The sequence below is a fragment of the Electrona antarctica genome (genome assembly GCF_951216825.1).
Source record: "Electrona antarctica genome assembly, chromosome: 23".
Lineage (NCBI taxonomy): Eukaryota > Metazoa > Chordata > Actinopteri > Myctophiformes > Myctophidae > Electrona > Electrona antarctica.
Window position 1 is genome coordinate 37249897 of NC_136804.1, and position 19835 is coordinate 37269731.

At 41.8% G+C, this 19835-nt stretch overlaps 1 protein-coding gene across 1 annotated transcript; it reads right to left on the bottom strand.

Annotated features, from left to right (window-relative positions):
• Positions 1 to 1253: 1253 nt before the first annotated feature.
• nudt5 (nudix (nucleoside diphosphate linked moiety X)-type motif 5) lies at positions 1254 to 19629 on the bottom strand. Its single transcript, XM_079494314.1, has 9 exons — positions 19598 to 19629; positions 18920 to 19009; positions 18446 to 18513; positions 17594 to 17646; positions 10858 to 10965; positions 7053 to 7148; positions 5858 to 5968; positions 4843 to 4896; positions 1254 to 1615 (listed from the first exon to the last, which is right to left on the bottom strand). The coding sequence occupies exons 2-9, from the start codon at positions 18974 to 18976 to the stop codon at positions 1506 to 1508; spliced, it is 657 nt and encodes a 218-aa protein (XP_079350440.1). The 5' UTR covers positions 18977 to 19009; positions 19598 to 19629; the 3' UTR covers positions 1254 to 1505.
• Between the last annotated feature and the right edge of the window lie 206 nt (positions 19630 to 19835).

The window sequence follows — 19835 nt, forward strand, 5'->3', positions numbered from 1 at the left end:
TTTAAAAAAAATAGCAGATCTACAAGCTCGTAGCGCGCCACTCGGTGGCGCGCTACGAGCTTGTAGATCTGCTATTTTTCAATAGCTAAATTATAACATAATGTTAAAAAAACACCAAAAGGGGTTCCCGCCCAAAATAGGTTAAGGTGCACAATAGTAATTAGTTATAACTTTCTGACAACAGAGAAACTATATTATTAATCCTTTGTTACAATTTCATGGTAAAACACAATGTGGTATGATTCTCTGGAACAGTGGTTCCCAAACTTTGACCATGTCGAGGACCCCCCAAATGGACACTAATGAGCCCCACGGACCCCCCTTTGACCATGTCGAGGACCCCCCCAAATGGACACTAATGAGCCCCACGGACCCCCCTTTGACCATGTTGAGGACCCCCCAAATGGACACTAATGAGCCCCACGGACCCCCCTTTGACCATGTCGAGGACCCCCCAAATGGACACTAATGAGCCCCACGGACCCCCCTTTGACCATGTCGAGGACCCCCCAAATGGACACTAATGAGCCCCACGGACCCCCCTTTGACCATGTCGAGGACCCCCCAAATGGACACTAATGAGCCCCACGGACCCCCCTTTGACCATGTCGAGGACCCCCCAAATGGACACTAATGAGCCCCACGGACCCCCCTTTGACCATGTCGAGGACCCCCCAAATGGACACTAATGAGCCCCACGGACCCCCCTTTGACCATGTCGAGGACCCCCCAAATGGACACTAATGAGCCCCACGGACCCCCCTTTGACCATGTCGAGGACCCCCCAAATGGACACTAAGGAGCCCCACGGACCCCCCTTTGACCATGTCGAGGACCCCCCAAATGGACACTAATGAGCCCCACGGACCCCCCTTTGACCATGTCGAGGACCCCCCAAATGGACACTAATGAGCCCCACGGACCCCCCTTTGACCATGTCGAGGACCCCCCAAATGGACACTAATGAGCCCCACGGACCCCCATTTGAAAAAGATATGCCGGGGACCCCCCATAAGAGAAGATTTCTAGCAATGATTCTCAACCCGTTTCATTTCAAGGACCCCCCAGTTTGACATGCATTAGTCTACGGACCTCCCATTTAATGGCATTTCTATCTCTGAGACCCCCCCCCCCCCCCCCCCCCCAATTTATATTGTAAAATCAATGTTAATGGAACCAAATGGACCCGTTAGGGTCCGTATGGTTCCATTTTGGAGACTCTCAGAGTTACAAATTGAACCACACTCTGAGAGTGGACTAACGGGTCCATTTGGTTCCATTTGTACACTCTCAGAGTTACAGACCCACAAGGGTCCATTTGGTTCCAAACTATCATTTAGCTGGGGGACCCACCTGGAACTGCCTCAGGGACCCCTGGGGGTCCCCGGACCCCACTTTGGGAACCACTGCTCTGGAACATAAAACACAACATCAAACTGCAATTAATAAAATGCCACCGTTGGTCAATTTCATGTTGTTTAAACATAAACGCATCTTCTTTCTTCTCACTGTTTGAGGACGGGGAGCTCATTGGGCTTGAAGAACGCCTGGGTCAGACCCATGGAGAAGATGTACACTTTAGAATCCACAATGATCTGATCTTTAGAGATCAACTCTAGAGAGGAAGATGTACACTTTAGAATCCACAATTATCTGATCTTTAGAGATCAACTCTAGAGAAGAAGATGTACACTTTAGAATCCACAATGATCTGATCTTTAGAGATCAACTCTAGAGAGGAAGATGTACACTTTAGAATCCACAATGATCTGATCTTTAGAGATCAACTCTAGAGAGGAAGATGTACACTTTAGAATCCACAATGATCTGATCTTTAGAGATCAACTCTAGAGAGGAAGATGTACACTTTAGAATCCGTACACTTTAGAATCCACAATGATCTGATCTTTAGAGATCAACTCTAGAGAGGAAGATGTACACTTTAGAATCCACAATGATCTGATCTTTAGAGATCAACTCTAGAGAGGAAGATGTACACTTTAGAATCCACAATGATCTGATCTTTAGAGATCAACTCTAGAGAGGAAGATGTACACTTTAGAATCCACAATGATCTGATCTTTAGAGATCAACTCTAGAGAGGAAGATGTACACTTTAGAATCCACAATGATCTGATCTTTAGAGATCAACTCTAGAGAGGAAGATGTACACTTTAGAATCCACAATGATCTGATCTTTAGAGATCAACTCTAGAGAGGAAGATGTACACTTTAGAATCCACAATGATCTGATCTTTAGAGATCAACTCTAGAGAGGAAGATGTACACTTTAGAATCCACAATGATCTGATCTTTAGAGATCAACTCTAGAGAGGAAGATGTACTCTTTAGAATCCACAATGATCTGATCTTTAGAGATCAACTCTAGAGAGGAAGATGTACTCTTTAGAATCCACAATGATCTGATCTTTAGAGATCAACTCTAGAGAGGAAGATGTACACTTTAGAATCCACAATGATCTGATCTTTAGAGATCAACTCTAGAGAGGAAGATGTACACTTTAGAATCCACAATGATCTGATCTTTAGAGATCAACTCTAGAGAGGAAGATGTACACTTTAGAATCCACAATGATCTGATCTTTAGAGATCAACTCTAGAGAGGAAGATGTACACTTTAGAATCCACAATGATCTGATCTTTAGAGATCAACTCTAGAGAGGAAGATGTACACTTTAGAATCCACAATGATCTGATCTTTAGAGATCAACTCTAGAGAGGAAGATGTACACTTTAGAATCCACAATGATCTGATCTTTAGAGATCAACTCTAGAGAGGAAGATGTACACTTTAGAATCCACAATGATCTGATCTTTAGAGATCAACTCTAGAGAGGAAGATGTACACTTTAGAATCCACAATGATCTGATCTTTAGAGATCAACTCTAGAGAGGAAGATGTACACTTTAGAATCCACAATGATCTGATCTTTAGAGATCAACTCTAGAGAGGAAGATGTACACTTTAGAATCCACAATGATCTGATCTTTAGAGATCAACTCTAGAGAGGAAGATGTACACTTTAGAATCCACAATGATCTGATCTTTAGAGATCAACTCTAGAGAGGAAGATGTACACTTTAGAATCCACAATGATCTGATCTTTAGAGATCAACTCTAGAGAGGAAGATGTACACTTTAGAATCCACAATGATCTGATCTTTAGAGATCAACTCTAGAGAGGAAGATGTACACTTTAGAATCCACAATGATCTGATCTTTAGAGATCAACTCTAGAGAGGAAGATGTACACTTTAGAATCCACAATGATCTGATCTTTAGAGATCAACTCTAGAGAGGAAGATGTACACTTTAGAATCCACAATGATCTGATCTTTAGAGATCAACTCTAGAGAGGAAGATGTACACTTTAGAATCCACAATGATCTGATCTTTAGAGATCAACTCTAGAGAGGAAGATGTACACTTTAGAATCCACAATGATCTGATCTTTAGAGATCAACTCTAGAGAGGAAGATGTACTCTTTAGAATCCACAATGATCTGATCTTTAGAGATCAACTCTAGAGAGGAAGATGTACTCTTTAGAATCCACAATGATCTGATCTTTAGAGATCAACTCTAGAGAGGAAGATGTACACTTTAGAATCCACAATGATCTGATCTTTAGAGATCAACTCTAGAGAGGAAGATGTACACTTTAGAATCCACAATGATCTGATCTTTAGAGATCAACTCTAGAGAGGAAGATGTACACTTTAGAATCCACAATGATCTGATCTTTAGAGATCAACTCTAGAGAGGAAGATGTACACTTTAGAATCCACAATGATCTGATCTTTAGAGATCAACTCTAGAGAGGAAGATGTACACTTTAGAATCCACAATGATCTGATCTTTAGAGATCAACTCTAGAGAGGAAGATGTACACTTTAGAATCCACAATGATCTGATCTTTAGAGATCAACTCTAGAGAGGAAGATGTACACTTTAGAATCCACAATGATCTGATCTTTAGAGATCAACTCTAGAGAGGAAGATGTACACTTTAGAATCCACAATGATCTGATCTTTAGAGATCAACTCTAGAGAGGAAGATGTACACTTTAGAATCCACAATGATCTGATCTTTAGAGATCAACTCTAGAGAGGAAGATGTACACTTTAGAATCCACAATGATCTGATCTTTAGAGATCAACTCTAGAGAGGAAGATGTACACTTTAGAATCCACAATGATCTGATCTTTAGAGATCAACTCTAGAGAGGAAGATGTACACTTTAGAATCCACAATGATCTGATCTTTAGAGATCAACTCTAGAGAGGAAGATGTACACTTTAGAATCCACAATGATCTGATCTTTAGAGATCAACTCTAGAGAGGAAGATGTACACTTTAGAATCCACAATGATCTGATCTTTAGAGATCAACTCTAGAGAGGAAGATGTACACTTTAGAATCCACAATGATCTGATCTTTAGAGATCAACTCTAGAGAGGAAGATGTACACTTTAGAATCCACAATGATCTGATCTTTAGAGATCAACTCTAGAGAGGAAGATGTACACTTTAGAATCCACAATGATCTGATCTTTAGAGATCAACTCTAGAGAGGAAGATGTACACTTTAGAATCCACAATGATCTGATCTTTAGAGATCAACTCTAGAGAGGAAGATGTACACTTTAGAATCCACAATGATCTGATCTTTAGAGATCAACTATCAACAATGTTAAACTCATTTTGCATGTTGCTTTGCCACTCGATGTGCCATTCAGTTTAAGCATGCGCATACCCTCTATTACGACGTTACGTCCCGTACAGATATAGATACATTTCAATAACAATGAAATAATTACCATCTATTTTGTGTTGGAATTCACCAAGAGGTAAAAGAATGACTTCAACAAACTCTGGGGGGTGAAAAGTGTGATAGGTTGCATGATTAATAATAATAATAATAATAATAATAAAAGACAAAAAAGAAAAAGAAATACACAGACACACACACACACACACACACACACACACACACACACACACACACACACACACACACACACACACACACACACACACACACACACACACACACACACACACACACTAATTCAGCTTACCTCCATCACCTGGGGAGGAAATATAAGAGGAACATGATCAAAATCTGATGAATATAGTATTTTACAATAAGTGCGTGCGTGCGTGCGTGCGTGCGTGCGTGCGTGCGTGCGTGCGTGCGTCATGATATTATGTATGGCTCATCCTATTGAGATTATGAGACATTTTTACTGTAAAAACAATGTGTGCTTTGGTAACAGCATGTTTACACATCATCTGACAAAACAATTACACCGCCACTCCAAGACTAATAGAAAGAAAATGCTTAATTTAATGTTTAAATGTATCTAAATTATATCTATTATATTCTGTTTAACTTCTAACACTATAGGGAAAGAAATCATGCTGGGAGGTTTAGCGCTGGGGGTCCTTGAGGGAGTTCCAGGGGGTCCTTAAATAAATGATAGTTAGGAACCAAATGGACCCTTATGGGTCTGTAACTCTGAGAGTGTACAGATGGAACCAAACGGACCCTAACGGGTCCATTTTGTTCCATTTGTACACTCTCAGAGTTAAATTAACAGTGATTTTACAATATAGATCGGGTTCACAGATATAAAAATGCCATTAAATGGGGGTCCGTAGCCTAATGCATGTCACACTTGCGGCTCTTGAAATTAAAATGGTTGAGAATCACTGCGTATCTCTTCAAATGGGGGTCCGTGGGGCTAATTATAGTGTCAATTTGGGGGTCCTTCCTTGACATGACAAAGTTTGGGAACCGCTGAGTTAGCAAGCCTTGACCTCTTCCTGTGCCCCTCTTACCAAGCTGCTGGGTGGGGTTGATGTTCTCCGGATCATCTCCGTTGATGTTCACCGCCACGATCTGGGTGGTGCTGTTGGACAGACCAGGGTCCAAACAGGTCACTGTTGGAGGACAAGAGACGGGAGGAGACTGAGGGACGTTTGGAGGACAACGGATGGGAGGAGACTGAGGGACGTTTGGAGGACAACGGATGGGAGGAGACTGAGGGACGTTTGGAGGACAACGGATGGGAGGAGACTGAGGGACGTTTGGAGGACAACGGATGGGAGGAGACTGAGGGACGTTTGGAGGTGACTGAAGCGTTATTCATAGTATGGATTTTCGGTGGTGAGGTGACCACCGAACTACTACATGACGTCACTGAGCCGCGGTGAAGACGCCACCGCCCCAGCCCTTCTCTCTGTTTTCGCTCACCACCGCCCCACGTTATTACAGCTTCGGTGGTCACCTCACCACCGAAAATCCAGACTATGAATAGGCCTATTTGATCAACTCACTTCCTTGTTTTCCGACAGTGCTGCAGCAGCTGGGCAGACGCCAGCCAGCGCGACACTAATGGGAATACTTTCATTACCGCAAGCAAGGAAATATCTTGTTTTGTTGTGTTTTGGGTCAATTTATTAATGTATGTATTTAGTAGCCATGTAATAAGCGGGGTAATGTCTGCCTAGGTGGTCGTTGTCGGGATATAATTCACCTTCAGGGTGATTTACCACCTCCACTTCGAGTCTGTGATTATCTCCCAACAATGACCACCTAGGCAGACATTTAAGCAATATTACACGAGAGGGTGTGGTTTAACGTGATTATTGCCACGAATGCTTGCGGAACTCGACTACGTCGCGTTCCTGACCGCATCACTGAAGTGGCAATAATCACATTAAACCACACCCTCAAGTGTAATATTGCAATTATACAACAGTTACCCTTAAAACTAAGAAAATCGCTGAAAGAACATATTTTTTTAATGACAGATGTAGTCAATACGACCACAAATGTCCCAAGAAACTAGCTAGCCTAGCCACCGAGTTTGCTGCGCTCTGGGAGAACAGAGCAGCTGAATTCTTTGTTTTGATTAGGTGTGGAGTGGTGCTCATTTGAACCACTAGAAGGCTGTTTCAACCAATCAGATTGTTTCCTCGAAACGACCTGTTGTAAAATATCCCTTACGTAAGCCCTCCATACCTGGGGTGACTCCCACCACCTCTCCTTTGTAACCCGTTTCCTCCTTCAGTTCCCTCAGAGCAGCTACCTCTGCACTCTCGCCCTCGTCAATCAGTCCTGGGCACAGCACAGCAAAACAAAATATTAGTCAGTCTCGGCATACCAAATTATACTGGATGATTGAAACAGCATGAATAGAATTAAAGCAGAAAGCAAGACAGACAAACACAGTCCCACTGTGCTTGACCTTTGCTCAAGGCTGTGTTAATACTATCCACATAGTATTTCTCATTTCTTACGGTGAGAAATGATAGGAGTGGATCAGAAAAGGGATGATTCGCGGGGCCCATGAGTACATGGGGCCCAGTCTACATTATTACTCTATTCACCGCCTAACAAATTACTATCAAATGATACTGCTACTCTGCCTCTGGATGGTATTACCCTGTCCTCCATTACCAATAACGTATTTATTTAAAGACCTTATAAGCGTCGTACAAAGCCAACTCGTGTCGTGACAAATCATGACAACAAACACAATATTTTGGACCAAACAAATAATTACAAAGAAGAAAAACAACAAAAAAGTGTTCTTTCTAATTATTTGTTCAGCACGAAAAATTGTGTTTGTTGTCATGATTTGTCACGACAAGAGTTGGCTTTGTCCGCGGCGTAAACGTCTTTAATAATAAATACTTTCTGAAAAGTCTATGAGGAAAATGGGGGGGGATTTCTTTTCCGGGTCTCTCGAGGGGGCGGGACTGCGACACTATTGTTGTGATTTATAACAATTTACTTGACTTGAGTATTGGGGGGGGCCAGGAGATCATACGTGTTTTAATAGGGCCCAGCATGTCTGCCAATGGCCCTGCACAAGAACATGTGTTTTAATAGGGCCCAGCATGTCTGCCAATGGCCCTGCACAAGAACATGACACGCTGCAACCCAAACATTTAATAGGGCCCAGCATGTCTGCCATTGGCCCTGCACAAGAACATGACACGCTGCAACCCAAAGGCCCTGCACAAGAACATGACACGCTGCAACCCAATGGCCCTGCACAAGAACATGACACACTGCACAAGAACATGACACGCTGCAACCCAATGGCCCTGCACAAGAACATGACACGCTGCAACCCAATGGCCCTGCACAAGAACATGACACGCTGCAACCCAATGGCCCTGCACAAGAACATGACACGCTGCAACCCAATGGCCCTGCACAAGAACATGACACGCTGCAACCCAATGGCCCTGCACAAGAACATGACAGGCTGCAACCCAATGGCCCTGCACAAGAACATGACACGCTGCAACCCAATGGCCCTGCACAAGAACATGACACGCTGCAACCCAATGGCCCTGCACAAGAACATGACACGCTGCAACCCAATGGCCCTGCACAAGAACATGACAGGCTGCAACCCAATGGCCCTGCACAAGAACATGACACGCTGCAACCCAATGGCCCTGCACAAGAACATGACACGCTGCAACCCAATGGCCCTGCACAAGAACATGACACGCTGCAACCCAATGGCCCTGCACAAGAACATGACACGCTGCAACCCAAACAATGGCCCTGCACAAGAACATGACACGCTGCAACCCAAAGGCCCTGCACAAGAACATGACACGCTGCAACCCAATGGCCCTGCACAAGAACATGACACGCTGCAACCCAATGGCCCTGCACAAGAACATGACACGCTGCAACCCAAAGGCCCTGCACAAGAACATGACACGCTGCAACCCAATGGCCCTGCACAAGAACATGACACGCTGCAACCCAAAGGCCCTGCACAAGAACATGACACGCTGCAACCCAATGGCCCTGCACAAGAACATGACACGCTGCAACCCAATGGCCCTGCACAAGAACATGACACGCTGCAACCCAATGGCCCTGCACAAGAACATGACACGCTGCAACCCAATGGCCCTGCACAAGAACATGACACGCTGCAACCCAAACATTGGCACTGCACAAGAACATGACACGCTGCAACCCAAACAATGGCCCTGCACAAGAACATGACACGCTGCAACCCAATGGCCCTGCACAAGAACATGACACGCTGCAACCCAATGGCCCTGCACAAGAACATGACACGCTGCAACCCAATGGCCCTGCACAAGAACATGACACGCTGCAACCCAATGGCCCTGCACAAGAACATGACACGCTGCACAAGAACATGACACGCTGCAACCCAAACATTTCTGAACCCTGTTTCCAGTGTTGTTTTTGGCAGAACGTTTTAGTTTTAGTCATTTAGTCTCTTGAATAGCTTTCATTTAGTTTCCAGTTTCATTTAGTTTCATTTAGTTTCATTTAGTTTCATTTAGTTTCATTTAGTTTCCAGTTTCCAGTGTTGTTTTTGGCAGAACGTTTTAGTTTTAGTCATTTAGTCTCTTGAATAGCTTTCATTTAGTTTCCAGTTTCATTTAGTTTCATTTAGTTTCATTTAGTTTCCAGTTTCCAGTGTTGTTTTTGGCAGAACGTTTTAGTTTTAGTCATTTAGTCTCTTGAATAGCTTTCATTTAGTTTCCAGTTTCATTTAGTTTCATTTAGTTTCATTTAGTTTCATTTAGTTTCATTTAGTTTCCAGTTTCCAGTGTTGTTTTTGGCAGAACGTTTTAGTTTTAGTCATTTAGTCTCTTGAATAGCTTTCATTTAGTTTTAGTCTCTTGAATAGCTTTCATTTAGTTTTAGTCTCTTGAATAGCTTTCATTTAGTTTTAGTCTCTTGAATAGCTTTCATTTAGTTTTAGTCTCTTGAATAGCTTTCATTTAGTTTTAGTCTCTTGAATAGCTTTCATTTAGTTTTAGTCTCTTGAATAGCTTTCATTTAGTTTTAGTCTCTTGAATAGCTTTCATTTAGTTTTAGTCTCTTGAATAGCTTTCATTTAGTTTTAGTCTCTTGAATAGCTTTCATTTAGTTTTAGTCTCTTGAATAGCTTTCATTTAGTTTTAGTCTCTTGAATAGCTTTCATTTAGTTTTAGTCTCTTGAATAGCTTTCATTTAGTTTTAGTCATATTTTAGTCACCCAGAATGTTTTAGTGTTGGTCTAGTTTAAAATGTATTTTGGCGGGCCTTGATGCCGTCATAATGACTGTTTTTACACTCGCTGAAAATAGCCGATCTACAAGCTCACGACACGTCGCAGCGCGACGCGTCGTGAGCTTGTAGATCGGCTATTTTCAGCATGCAACCAAGTGTAAAATGACTTATACTGGATCACTTGTCCACTAGTCCCTTCCTAACATTTTAGTCTAATTTTTTGTTGACGAAATTGTCAGTATATTTAGTCTCAGTTTTAGTTTTCATTTAGTTTCCATTTAGTTTCCGTCAGTGAAAAAAAGGTAGTCGCCCAGTCGGCGAACAATTTTCGCCTTAGTTTTAGTCGACGAAAACACCACTGCCTGTTTCCCCATCTATGTATGGACCAATGACAAAAAACTATATCTGCTGGGCGAAGTACAACAATGTGCAAACACAGCAGCAAGATTCGTGAGTTGCTGTGATAGGAGAAGGATATCAAACGGAACACAACCACCCTAAAGACTAGTAATCATTGTGTATATTCCTGCACTATACCTGCATCCAGTGATCTTGGTACAATATAGAAATTGATCTATTGAAGATTCTGACTTTCAAATGTACATCGTTTTTGTTTTGATTGTATTGCTGTATTGTTGTATTGTGCTTTCTGCTTTGGCAATGTAAACGTATGTTTTCTCGTGCCAATAAAGCCCTTTGAATTGAAAACATTTAATTGAATTATATGGAGCAGTAGAGTACTGCCAAAAAGACTTCTGACCTGCAGGAAACTCCAGAGTGCAGCGTCCCATGGGAGGCCGGAACTGCTTCACCATGACAACACAGTCTTTATGGAGGGTCCTTTTCAGCAGGGCAATTATTCCCACACCTAGAGAGATGACATGTAAAGTAACTTCTCAGGCCCCTTTTCCACCGGTTGGTTCCCAATGGGAACCGGTTCAGTTCTTTTTGGTTCTTAGTCCATGAGCCAGAGCTCCAAAATTGGAACGTTAATTATGAATTGAGTGGGCAAAACAATACCTTTATTAGATTGTTATCACCATGAAACTTCCCCAGTTGATTACTTACACGAAGACAATGATTTATTGTATTACAAATTTTACATTATGACATTATGTAGGAAAGTATGCAAAATGATAGAAAATATGAAAAAGCTACTACTGTGGAAGGGTTATCATGTATTAATTTACTTGTATTGATCCTATAAACAATTTAATATAGGTCTAGTTTTTCCCACCAATTTTGGAGCTCTGGCTCATGGACTAAGAACCAAAAAGAACTGAACCGGTGGAAAGAACTGAACCGGTGGAAAGAACTGAACCGGTGGAAAGAACTGAACCGGTGGAAAGAACTGAACCGGTGGAAAGAACTGAACCGGTGGAAAGAACTGAACCGGTGGAAAGGGGGTCTCAGTGTCTCTGCATACATATTAAACATCATGATGCTGTCATGTGATGTGATGTGATGTGATGTGATGTGAAGTGATGTGATGTGATGTGATGTGAAGTGATGTGATGTGAAGTCATGATGCTGTCATGTGATGTGATGTGATGTGAAGTGATGTGATGTGATGTGATGTGATGTGATGTGATGTGATGTGAAGTGATGTGATGTGATGTGAAGTGATGTGATGTGAAGTCATGATGCTGTCATGTGATGTGATGTGATGTGATGTGATGTGATGTGATGTGATGTGATGTGATGTGAAGTGATGTGATGTGATGTGATGTGATGTGATGTGATGTGATGTGAAGTGATGTGATGTGAAGTCATGATGCTGTCATGTGATGTGATGTGATGTGATGTGATGTGATGTGAAGTGATGTGATGTGATGTGATGTGATGTGATGTGATGTGAAGTGATGTGATGTGATGTGAAGTGATGTGATGTGAAGTCATGATGCTGTCATGTGATGTGATGTGATGTGAAGTGATGTGATGTGATGTGATGTGATGTGATGTGATGTGAAGTGATGTGATGTGAAGTGATGTGATGTGATGTGATGTGATGTGATGTGATGTGATGTGATGTGAAGTGATGTGATGTGATGTGAAGTGATGTGATGTGAAGTCATGATGCTGTCATGTGATGTGATGTGATGTGAAGTGATGTGATGTGATGTGATGTGATGTGATGTGATGTGAAGTGATGTGATGTGAAGTGATGTGATGTGAAGTCATGATGCTGTCATGTGATGTGATGTGATGTGAAGTGATGTGATGTGATGTGATGTGATGTGATGTGATGTGAAGTGATGTGATGTGATGTGAAGTGATGTGATGTGAAGTCATGATGCTGTCATGTGATGTGATGTGATGTGAAGTGATGTGATGTGATGTGATGTGATGTGATGTGAAGTGATGTGATGTGATGTGAAGTGATGTGATGTGAAGTCATGATGCTGTCATGTGATGTGATGTGATGTGATGTGATGTGATGTGATGTGATGTGATGTGATGTGATGTGAAGTGATGTGATGTGATGTGAAGTGATGTGATGTGAAGTCATGATGCTGTCATGTGATGTGATGTGATGTGATGTGATGTGATGTGATGTGATGTGATGTGATGTGATGTGATGTGATGTGAAGTGATGTGATGTGAAGTCATGATGCTGTCATGTGATGTGATGTGATGTGATGTGATGTGAAGTCATGATGCTGTGATGTGATGTGATGTGATGTGATGTGATGTGATGTGATGTGATGTGATGTGATGTGATGTGATGTGATGTGAAGTGATGTGATGTGAAGTCATGATGCTGTCATGTGATGTGATGTGATGTGATGTGATGTGATGTGATGTGATGTGATGTGATGTGATGTGATGTGAAGTGATGTGATGTGAAGTCATGATGATGTGATGTGATGTGATGTGATGTGATGTGATGTGATGTGATGTGATGTGATGTGATGTGAAGTGATGTGATGTGAAGTCATGATGCTGTCATGTGATGTGATGTGATGTGATGTGATGTGATGTGATGTGATGTGATGTGATGTGAAGTGATGTGATGTGAAGTCATGATGCTGTCATGTGATGTGATGTGATGTGATGTGATGTGATGTGAAGTCATGATGCTGTCATGTGATGTGATGTGATGTGATGTGATGTGAAGTCATGATGCTGTCATGTGATGTGATGTGATGTGATGTGATGTGAAGTGATGTGATGTGAAGTCATGATGCTGTCATGTGATGTGATGTGATGTGATGTGATGTGATGTGATGTGATGTGATGTGATGTGATGTGATGTGATGTGATGTGAAGTGATGTGATGTGAAGTCATGATGCTGTCATGTGATGTGATGTGATGTGATGTGATGTGATGTGAAGTCATGATGCTGTCATGTGATGTGATGTGATGTGATGTGATGTGATGTGAAGTCATGATGCTGTCATGTGATGTGATGTGATGTGATGTGATGTGATGTGAAGTCATGATGCTGTCATGTGATGTGATGTGATGTGATGTGATGTGAAGTCATGATGCTGTCATGTGATGTGATGTGATGTGATGTGATGTGATGTGATGTGATGTGATGTGAAGTCATGATGCTGTCATGTGATGTGATGTGATGTGATGTGATGTGAAGTCATGATGCTGTCATGTGATGTGATGTGATGTGATGTGATGTGATGTGAAGTCATGATGCTGTCATGTGATGTGATGTGATGTGATGTGATGTGAAGTCATGATGCTGTCATGTGATGTGATGTGATGTGATGTGATGTGATGTGAAGTCATGATGCTGTCATGTGATGTGATGTGATGTGATGTGATGTGATGTGAAGTCATGATGCTGTGATGTGATGTGATGTGATGTGATGTGATGTGATGTGATGTGATGTGATGTGAAGTCATGATGCTGTCATGTGATGTGATGTGATGTGATGTGATGTGAAGTCATGATGCTGTCATGTGATGTGATGTGATGTGATGTGATGTGATGTGAAGTCATGATGCTGTCATGTGATGTGATGTGATGTGATGTGATGTGAAGTCATGATGCTGTCATGTGATGTGATGTGATGTGATGTGATGTGAAGTGATGTGATGTGAAGTCATGATGCTGTCATGTGATGTGATGTGATGTGATGTGATGTGATGTGATGTGATGTGATGTGATGTGATGTGATGTGATGTGATGTGATGTGATGTGAAGTCATGATGCTGTCATGTGATGTGATGTGAAGTGATGTGATGTGAAGTCATGATGCTGTCATGTGATGTGATGTGATGTGATGTGATGTGAAGTCATGATGCTGTCATGTGATGTGATGTGATGTGATGTGATGTGAAGTCATGATGCTGTCATGTGATGTGATGTGATGTGATGTGATGTGATGTGAAGTGATGTGATGTGAAGTCATGATGCTGTCATGTGATGTGATGTGATGTGATGTGATGTGAAGTGATGTGATGTGATGTGATGTGAAGTCATGATGCTGTCATGTGATGTGATGTGATGTGATGTGATGTGATGTGAAGTCATGATGCTGTCATGTGATGTGATGTGATGTGATGTGATGTGAAGTCATGATGCTGTCATGTGATGTGATGTGATGTGATGTGATGTGAAGTCATGATGCTGTCATGTGATGTGATGTGATGTGATGTGATGTGATGTGAAGTCATGATGCTGTCATGTGATGTGATGTGATGTGATGTGATGTGAAGTCATGATGCTGTCATGTGATGTGATGTGATGTGATGTGATGTGAAGTGATGTGATGTGAAGTCATGATGCTGTCATGTGATGTGATGTGATGTGATGTGATGTGATGTGATGTGATGTGATGTGATGTGATGTGATGTGATGTGATGTGAAGTCATGATGCTGTCATGTGATGTGATGTGATGTGATGTGATGTGAAGTCATGATGCTGTCATGTGATGTGATGTGATGTGATGTGATGTGAAGTCATGATGCTGTCATGTGATGTGATGTGATGTGATGTGATGTGATGTGAAGTCATGATGCTGTCATGTGATGTGATGTGATGTGATGTGATGTGAAGTCATGATGCTGTCATGTGATGTGATGTGATGTGATGTGAAGTGATGTGATGTGAAGTCATGATGCTGTCATGTGATGTGATGTGATGTGATGTGATGTGATGTGATGTGATGTGATGTGATGTGATGTGATGTGATGTGAAGTGATGTGATGTGAAGTCATGATGCTGTCATGTGATGTGATGTGATGTGATGTGATGTGATGTGATGTGAAGTGATGTGATGTGAAGTCATGATGCTGTCATGTGATGTGATGTGATGTGATGTGATGTGAAGTCATGATGCTGTCATGTGATGTGATGTGATGTGATGTGATGTGATGTGAAGTGATGTGATGTGAAGTCATGATGCTGTCATGTGATGTGATGTGATGTGATGTGAAGTGATGTGATGTGATGTGATGTGAAGTCATGATGCTGTCATGTGATGTGATGTGATGTGATGTGATGTGATGTGAAGTCATGATGCTGTCATGTGATGTGATGTGATGTGATGTGATGTGATGTGATGTGAAGTGATGTGATGTGAAGTCATGATGCTGTCATGTGATGTGATGTGATGTGATGTGATGTGATGTGATGTGAAGTCATGATGCTGTCATGTGATGTGATGTGATGTGATGTGATGTGATGTGATGTGATGTGATGTGATGTGATGTGATGTGATGTGAAGTGATGTGATGTGAAGTCATGATGCTGTCATGTGATGTGATGTGATGTGATGTGATGTGATGTGATGTGAAGTCATGATGCTGTCATGTGATGTGATGTGATGTGATGTGATGTGATGTGATGTGATGTGATGTGATGTGAAGTGATGTGATGTGAAGTCATGATGCTGTCATGTGATGTGATGTGATGTGATGTGATGTGATGTGATGTGAAGTGATGATGCTGTCATGTGATGTGATGTGATGTGATGTGATGTGATGTGAAGTGATGTGATGTGATGTGATGTGAAGTGAAGTGATGTGAAGTGATGTGATGTGATGTGATGTGATGTGATGTGAAGTGAAGTGAAGTGAAGTGAAGTGATGTGATGTGATGTGATGTGATGTGATGTGAAGTGAAGTGAAGTGAAGTGAAGTGATGTGATGTGATGTGATGTGATGTGATGTGATGTGAAGTGAAGTGAAGTGAAGTGAAGTGAAGTGATGTGATGTGATGTGAAGTGAAGTGAAGTGAAGTGAAGTGAAGTGAAGTGAAGTGATGTGATGTGATGTGATGTGATGTGATGTGATGTGATGTGAAGTGATGTGATGTGAAGTCATGATGCTGTCATGTGATGTGATGTGATGTGATGTGATGTGAAGTGATGTGATGTGATGTGATGTGATGTGATGTGATGTGATGTGATGTGAAGTGATGTGATGTGATGTGATGTGATGTGAAGTGATGTGATGTGAAGTCATGATGCTGTCATGTGATGTGATGTGATGTGATGTGATGTGATGTGATGTGATGTGAAGTGATGTGATGTGATGTGATGTGATGTGATGTGATGTGAAGTGATGTGATGTGATTGATGTGATGTGATGTGATGTGATGTGATGTGATGTGATGTGAAGTGAAGTGAAGTGAAGTGAAGTGAAGTGAAGTGATGTGATGTGATGTGATGTGATGTGATGTGATGTGATGTGATGTGATGTGAAGTGATGTGATGTGATGTGATGTGATGTGAAGTGATGTGATGTGATGTGATGTGATGTGATGTGATGTGAAGTCATGATGCTGTCATGTGATGTGATGTGATGTGATGTGATGTGAAGTCATGATGCTGTCATGTGATGTGATGTGATGTGATGTGATGTGATGTGATGTGATGTGATGTGATGTGATGTGAAGTCATGATGCTGTCATGTGATGTGATGTGATGTGATGTGATGTGATGTGATGTGATGTGAAGTGATGTGATGTGAAGTCATGATGCTGTGATGTGATGTGATGTGATGTGATGTGATGTGATGTGAAGTCGTGATGTGATGTGATGTGATGTGATGTGATGTGAAGTCATGATGCTGTGATGTGATGTGATGTGATGTGATGTGATGTGATGTGATGTGATGTGATGTGAAGTCATGATGCTGTGATGTGATGTGATGTGATGTGATGTAATGTGAAGTCATGATGCTGTCATGTGATGTGATGTGATGTGATGTGAAGTCATGATGCTGTGATGTGATGTGATGTAATGTGAAGTCATGATGCTGTCATGTGATGTGATGTGATGTGATGTGAAGTCATGATGCTGTCATGTGATGTGATGTGATGTGATGTGATGTGAAGTCATGATGCTGTCATGTGATGTGATGTGATGTGACGTCATGATGCTGTGATGTGATGTGATGTGATGTAATGTGAAGTCATGATGCTGTCATGTGATGTGATGTGATGTGATGTGAAGTCATGATGCTGTCATGTGATGTGATGTGATGTGATGTGAAGTCATGCCTACAGCGAGAACCAGAAACACCCACCATCAGCTTCCTGGTTGGTTTGTCTTGTTGTCCTCTTCGCCGTCTCCCAGGTTCTGGCAAAAGACAAGGATTGAAATAAAAAATCTATCGGCACCAGCACTGCCCCAAACAGGTAGTGTTGTTGTTGTTAGTATAGGAATAAACATGGAAGCACCCGGGAGGAAGTGGACTAGTATGGGCAGATTCACACTATGGTCCTCGGCGCGACAGCTTAGCTAACGACACTGCAGAGCTCAAGAACCTGATGTTAGATTAGATAGGACATTGTGGAGGGCAGCGATCTAGGAATCCCGAGGTGGTGTTGGCTAGACCTCACTCTCGCAGGAACTAACTAACATGGTCTCCGTTGTGCACTCGGGACCACTTGGCAGATGTTGTGGTAGGGTGAATGCTGCGTACCGTTCCCGGGTGCAGATTACCCAACCATTCCCGGGACCACATGGAGGTGTCTCGGGAGTCGGGACCGATTGAAGTGTACTCGGATACGGATCGATGGATTCTATGCAATGTGAAAGCATTGAATACAGATGAATGAAGTGTACTCGGATACGGATCGATGGATTCTATGCACTGTGAAAGCACTGAATACAGTTGTAATGAAGTGTACTCGGATACGGATCGCTGCAATGTGAAATCATATGTGAATCATGGTCAGTGGGGGACCAGGCAACCGTATTCGGGAACAATTTGAATCAAACGGACTCAGTGTGAATCTGCCCTATTATATGAGTTTCTGTTTCTACACAAAAAAGGAAAACATTGATTATTCCCCCCTTTTATTTTACAGAATGGGCTCCCAGATTGGAAATAAGGCGACTGTGTACATAAAATCATTTAATATGACCACAATACCTTGTATTTCCTGCTGGATCCACATATGTTGTCTTCTCAAGTTTGACCCATTTTCCTGCTGCAATTACCTAGATTGATAGATTGATTGATTGATTGAAGTAGTTATTAACAGTTTGCAGAATGGGTACATTTCACATGAAAGCGCAACTCAATACAAAGACTGTTACTGTGGACGACAGACACACTGATCATACAGCATTACACTTTGTTTACAACAGGGTCCACCATTTTCAATTCATCAAAGATTGAAATCTTTGTTTTGCATGCATGCAAATAGTACAGTGTAGGATGACACAGACAGCCAAAGTGGACTTATATTTCCATTTGTGGTCTGTACGTGTATTCAATTCATATAGAGATCAAGCAGTAGAACAGCCAGAAACACATGCAAATGTACCTGTATGATCTGACATGATCACATCACACGACATGTATATAAAGTTGCAAAAATACAAAACAAGGCTATACTTGTACCTCTTCTTTCGTGATGTGAGGGACTGTGGTCGCCATGGGATGCTCAATGCCACTCATCTTGCTGTAAGTTTAATGAGTGTGTAGTAACAACTGAAATGGCAAAAAAGTACAAGACTGTACCGGCCCGGGTATTATTTATTATGGCTATTATGTTTGCCTGCCCTTGATCATCATGAAACACAACGAACGAGACAAAACATCTAGGCCTGTACGTGTTGTTGTTGTTGTTCAACAGGTAATTAATAATATAACGTTAACTGTTTGCACTGTAGTGTAGTGTAAGTGTACTGTACATTACAACACTGAGTCGGTACTCCGTCGCTCTCGCTATAGAATCAGAGTCAGATCTACACGATCACTGCTGCATTGCGTCGCGGCGCAGTGTGAGCTTGTAGATCGGCGGTTTTCAGCGAGCAACGTGCGGAGTGCATGTCTATTTATTCTAAAGCGATAAGCATCGCATTGTCCTGCAAGATGCACCCCCCCCCCCCACACCCCATTCAAAAAGCTTTCTATTACAAACCGGATCGGATCCGGATCTAATACAGTCATCATCGTTAAGTATAAATAAATAACAACGATTTGATTTAATTAAGTCCGGAATAGTTTTCCCTTTGAAATAAACGATTACATAATAATAATAATGTCTGCAAAAAGAAATCTGTAAAGTTGACTCACGTGAAAGTCCAGAGTTTCGTATTGACCACGCCTACATGTGTAGCACAGAAAAAACATCCCCGTCCTTAAACAATAAACAAGAATTACATTTTGACAGAAATAATATAATCCACTTAAAACCATCTCTACGGTTAAACAAAATAAAAAATAAAAATATATTCGTGTCCGATATAATCAAAGCAAATAAACCTAAACCGTATATATTATTATAGCAGTGTTAAATTCCGAGTCCTGTCTG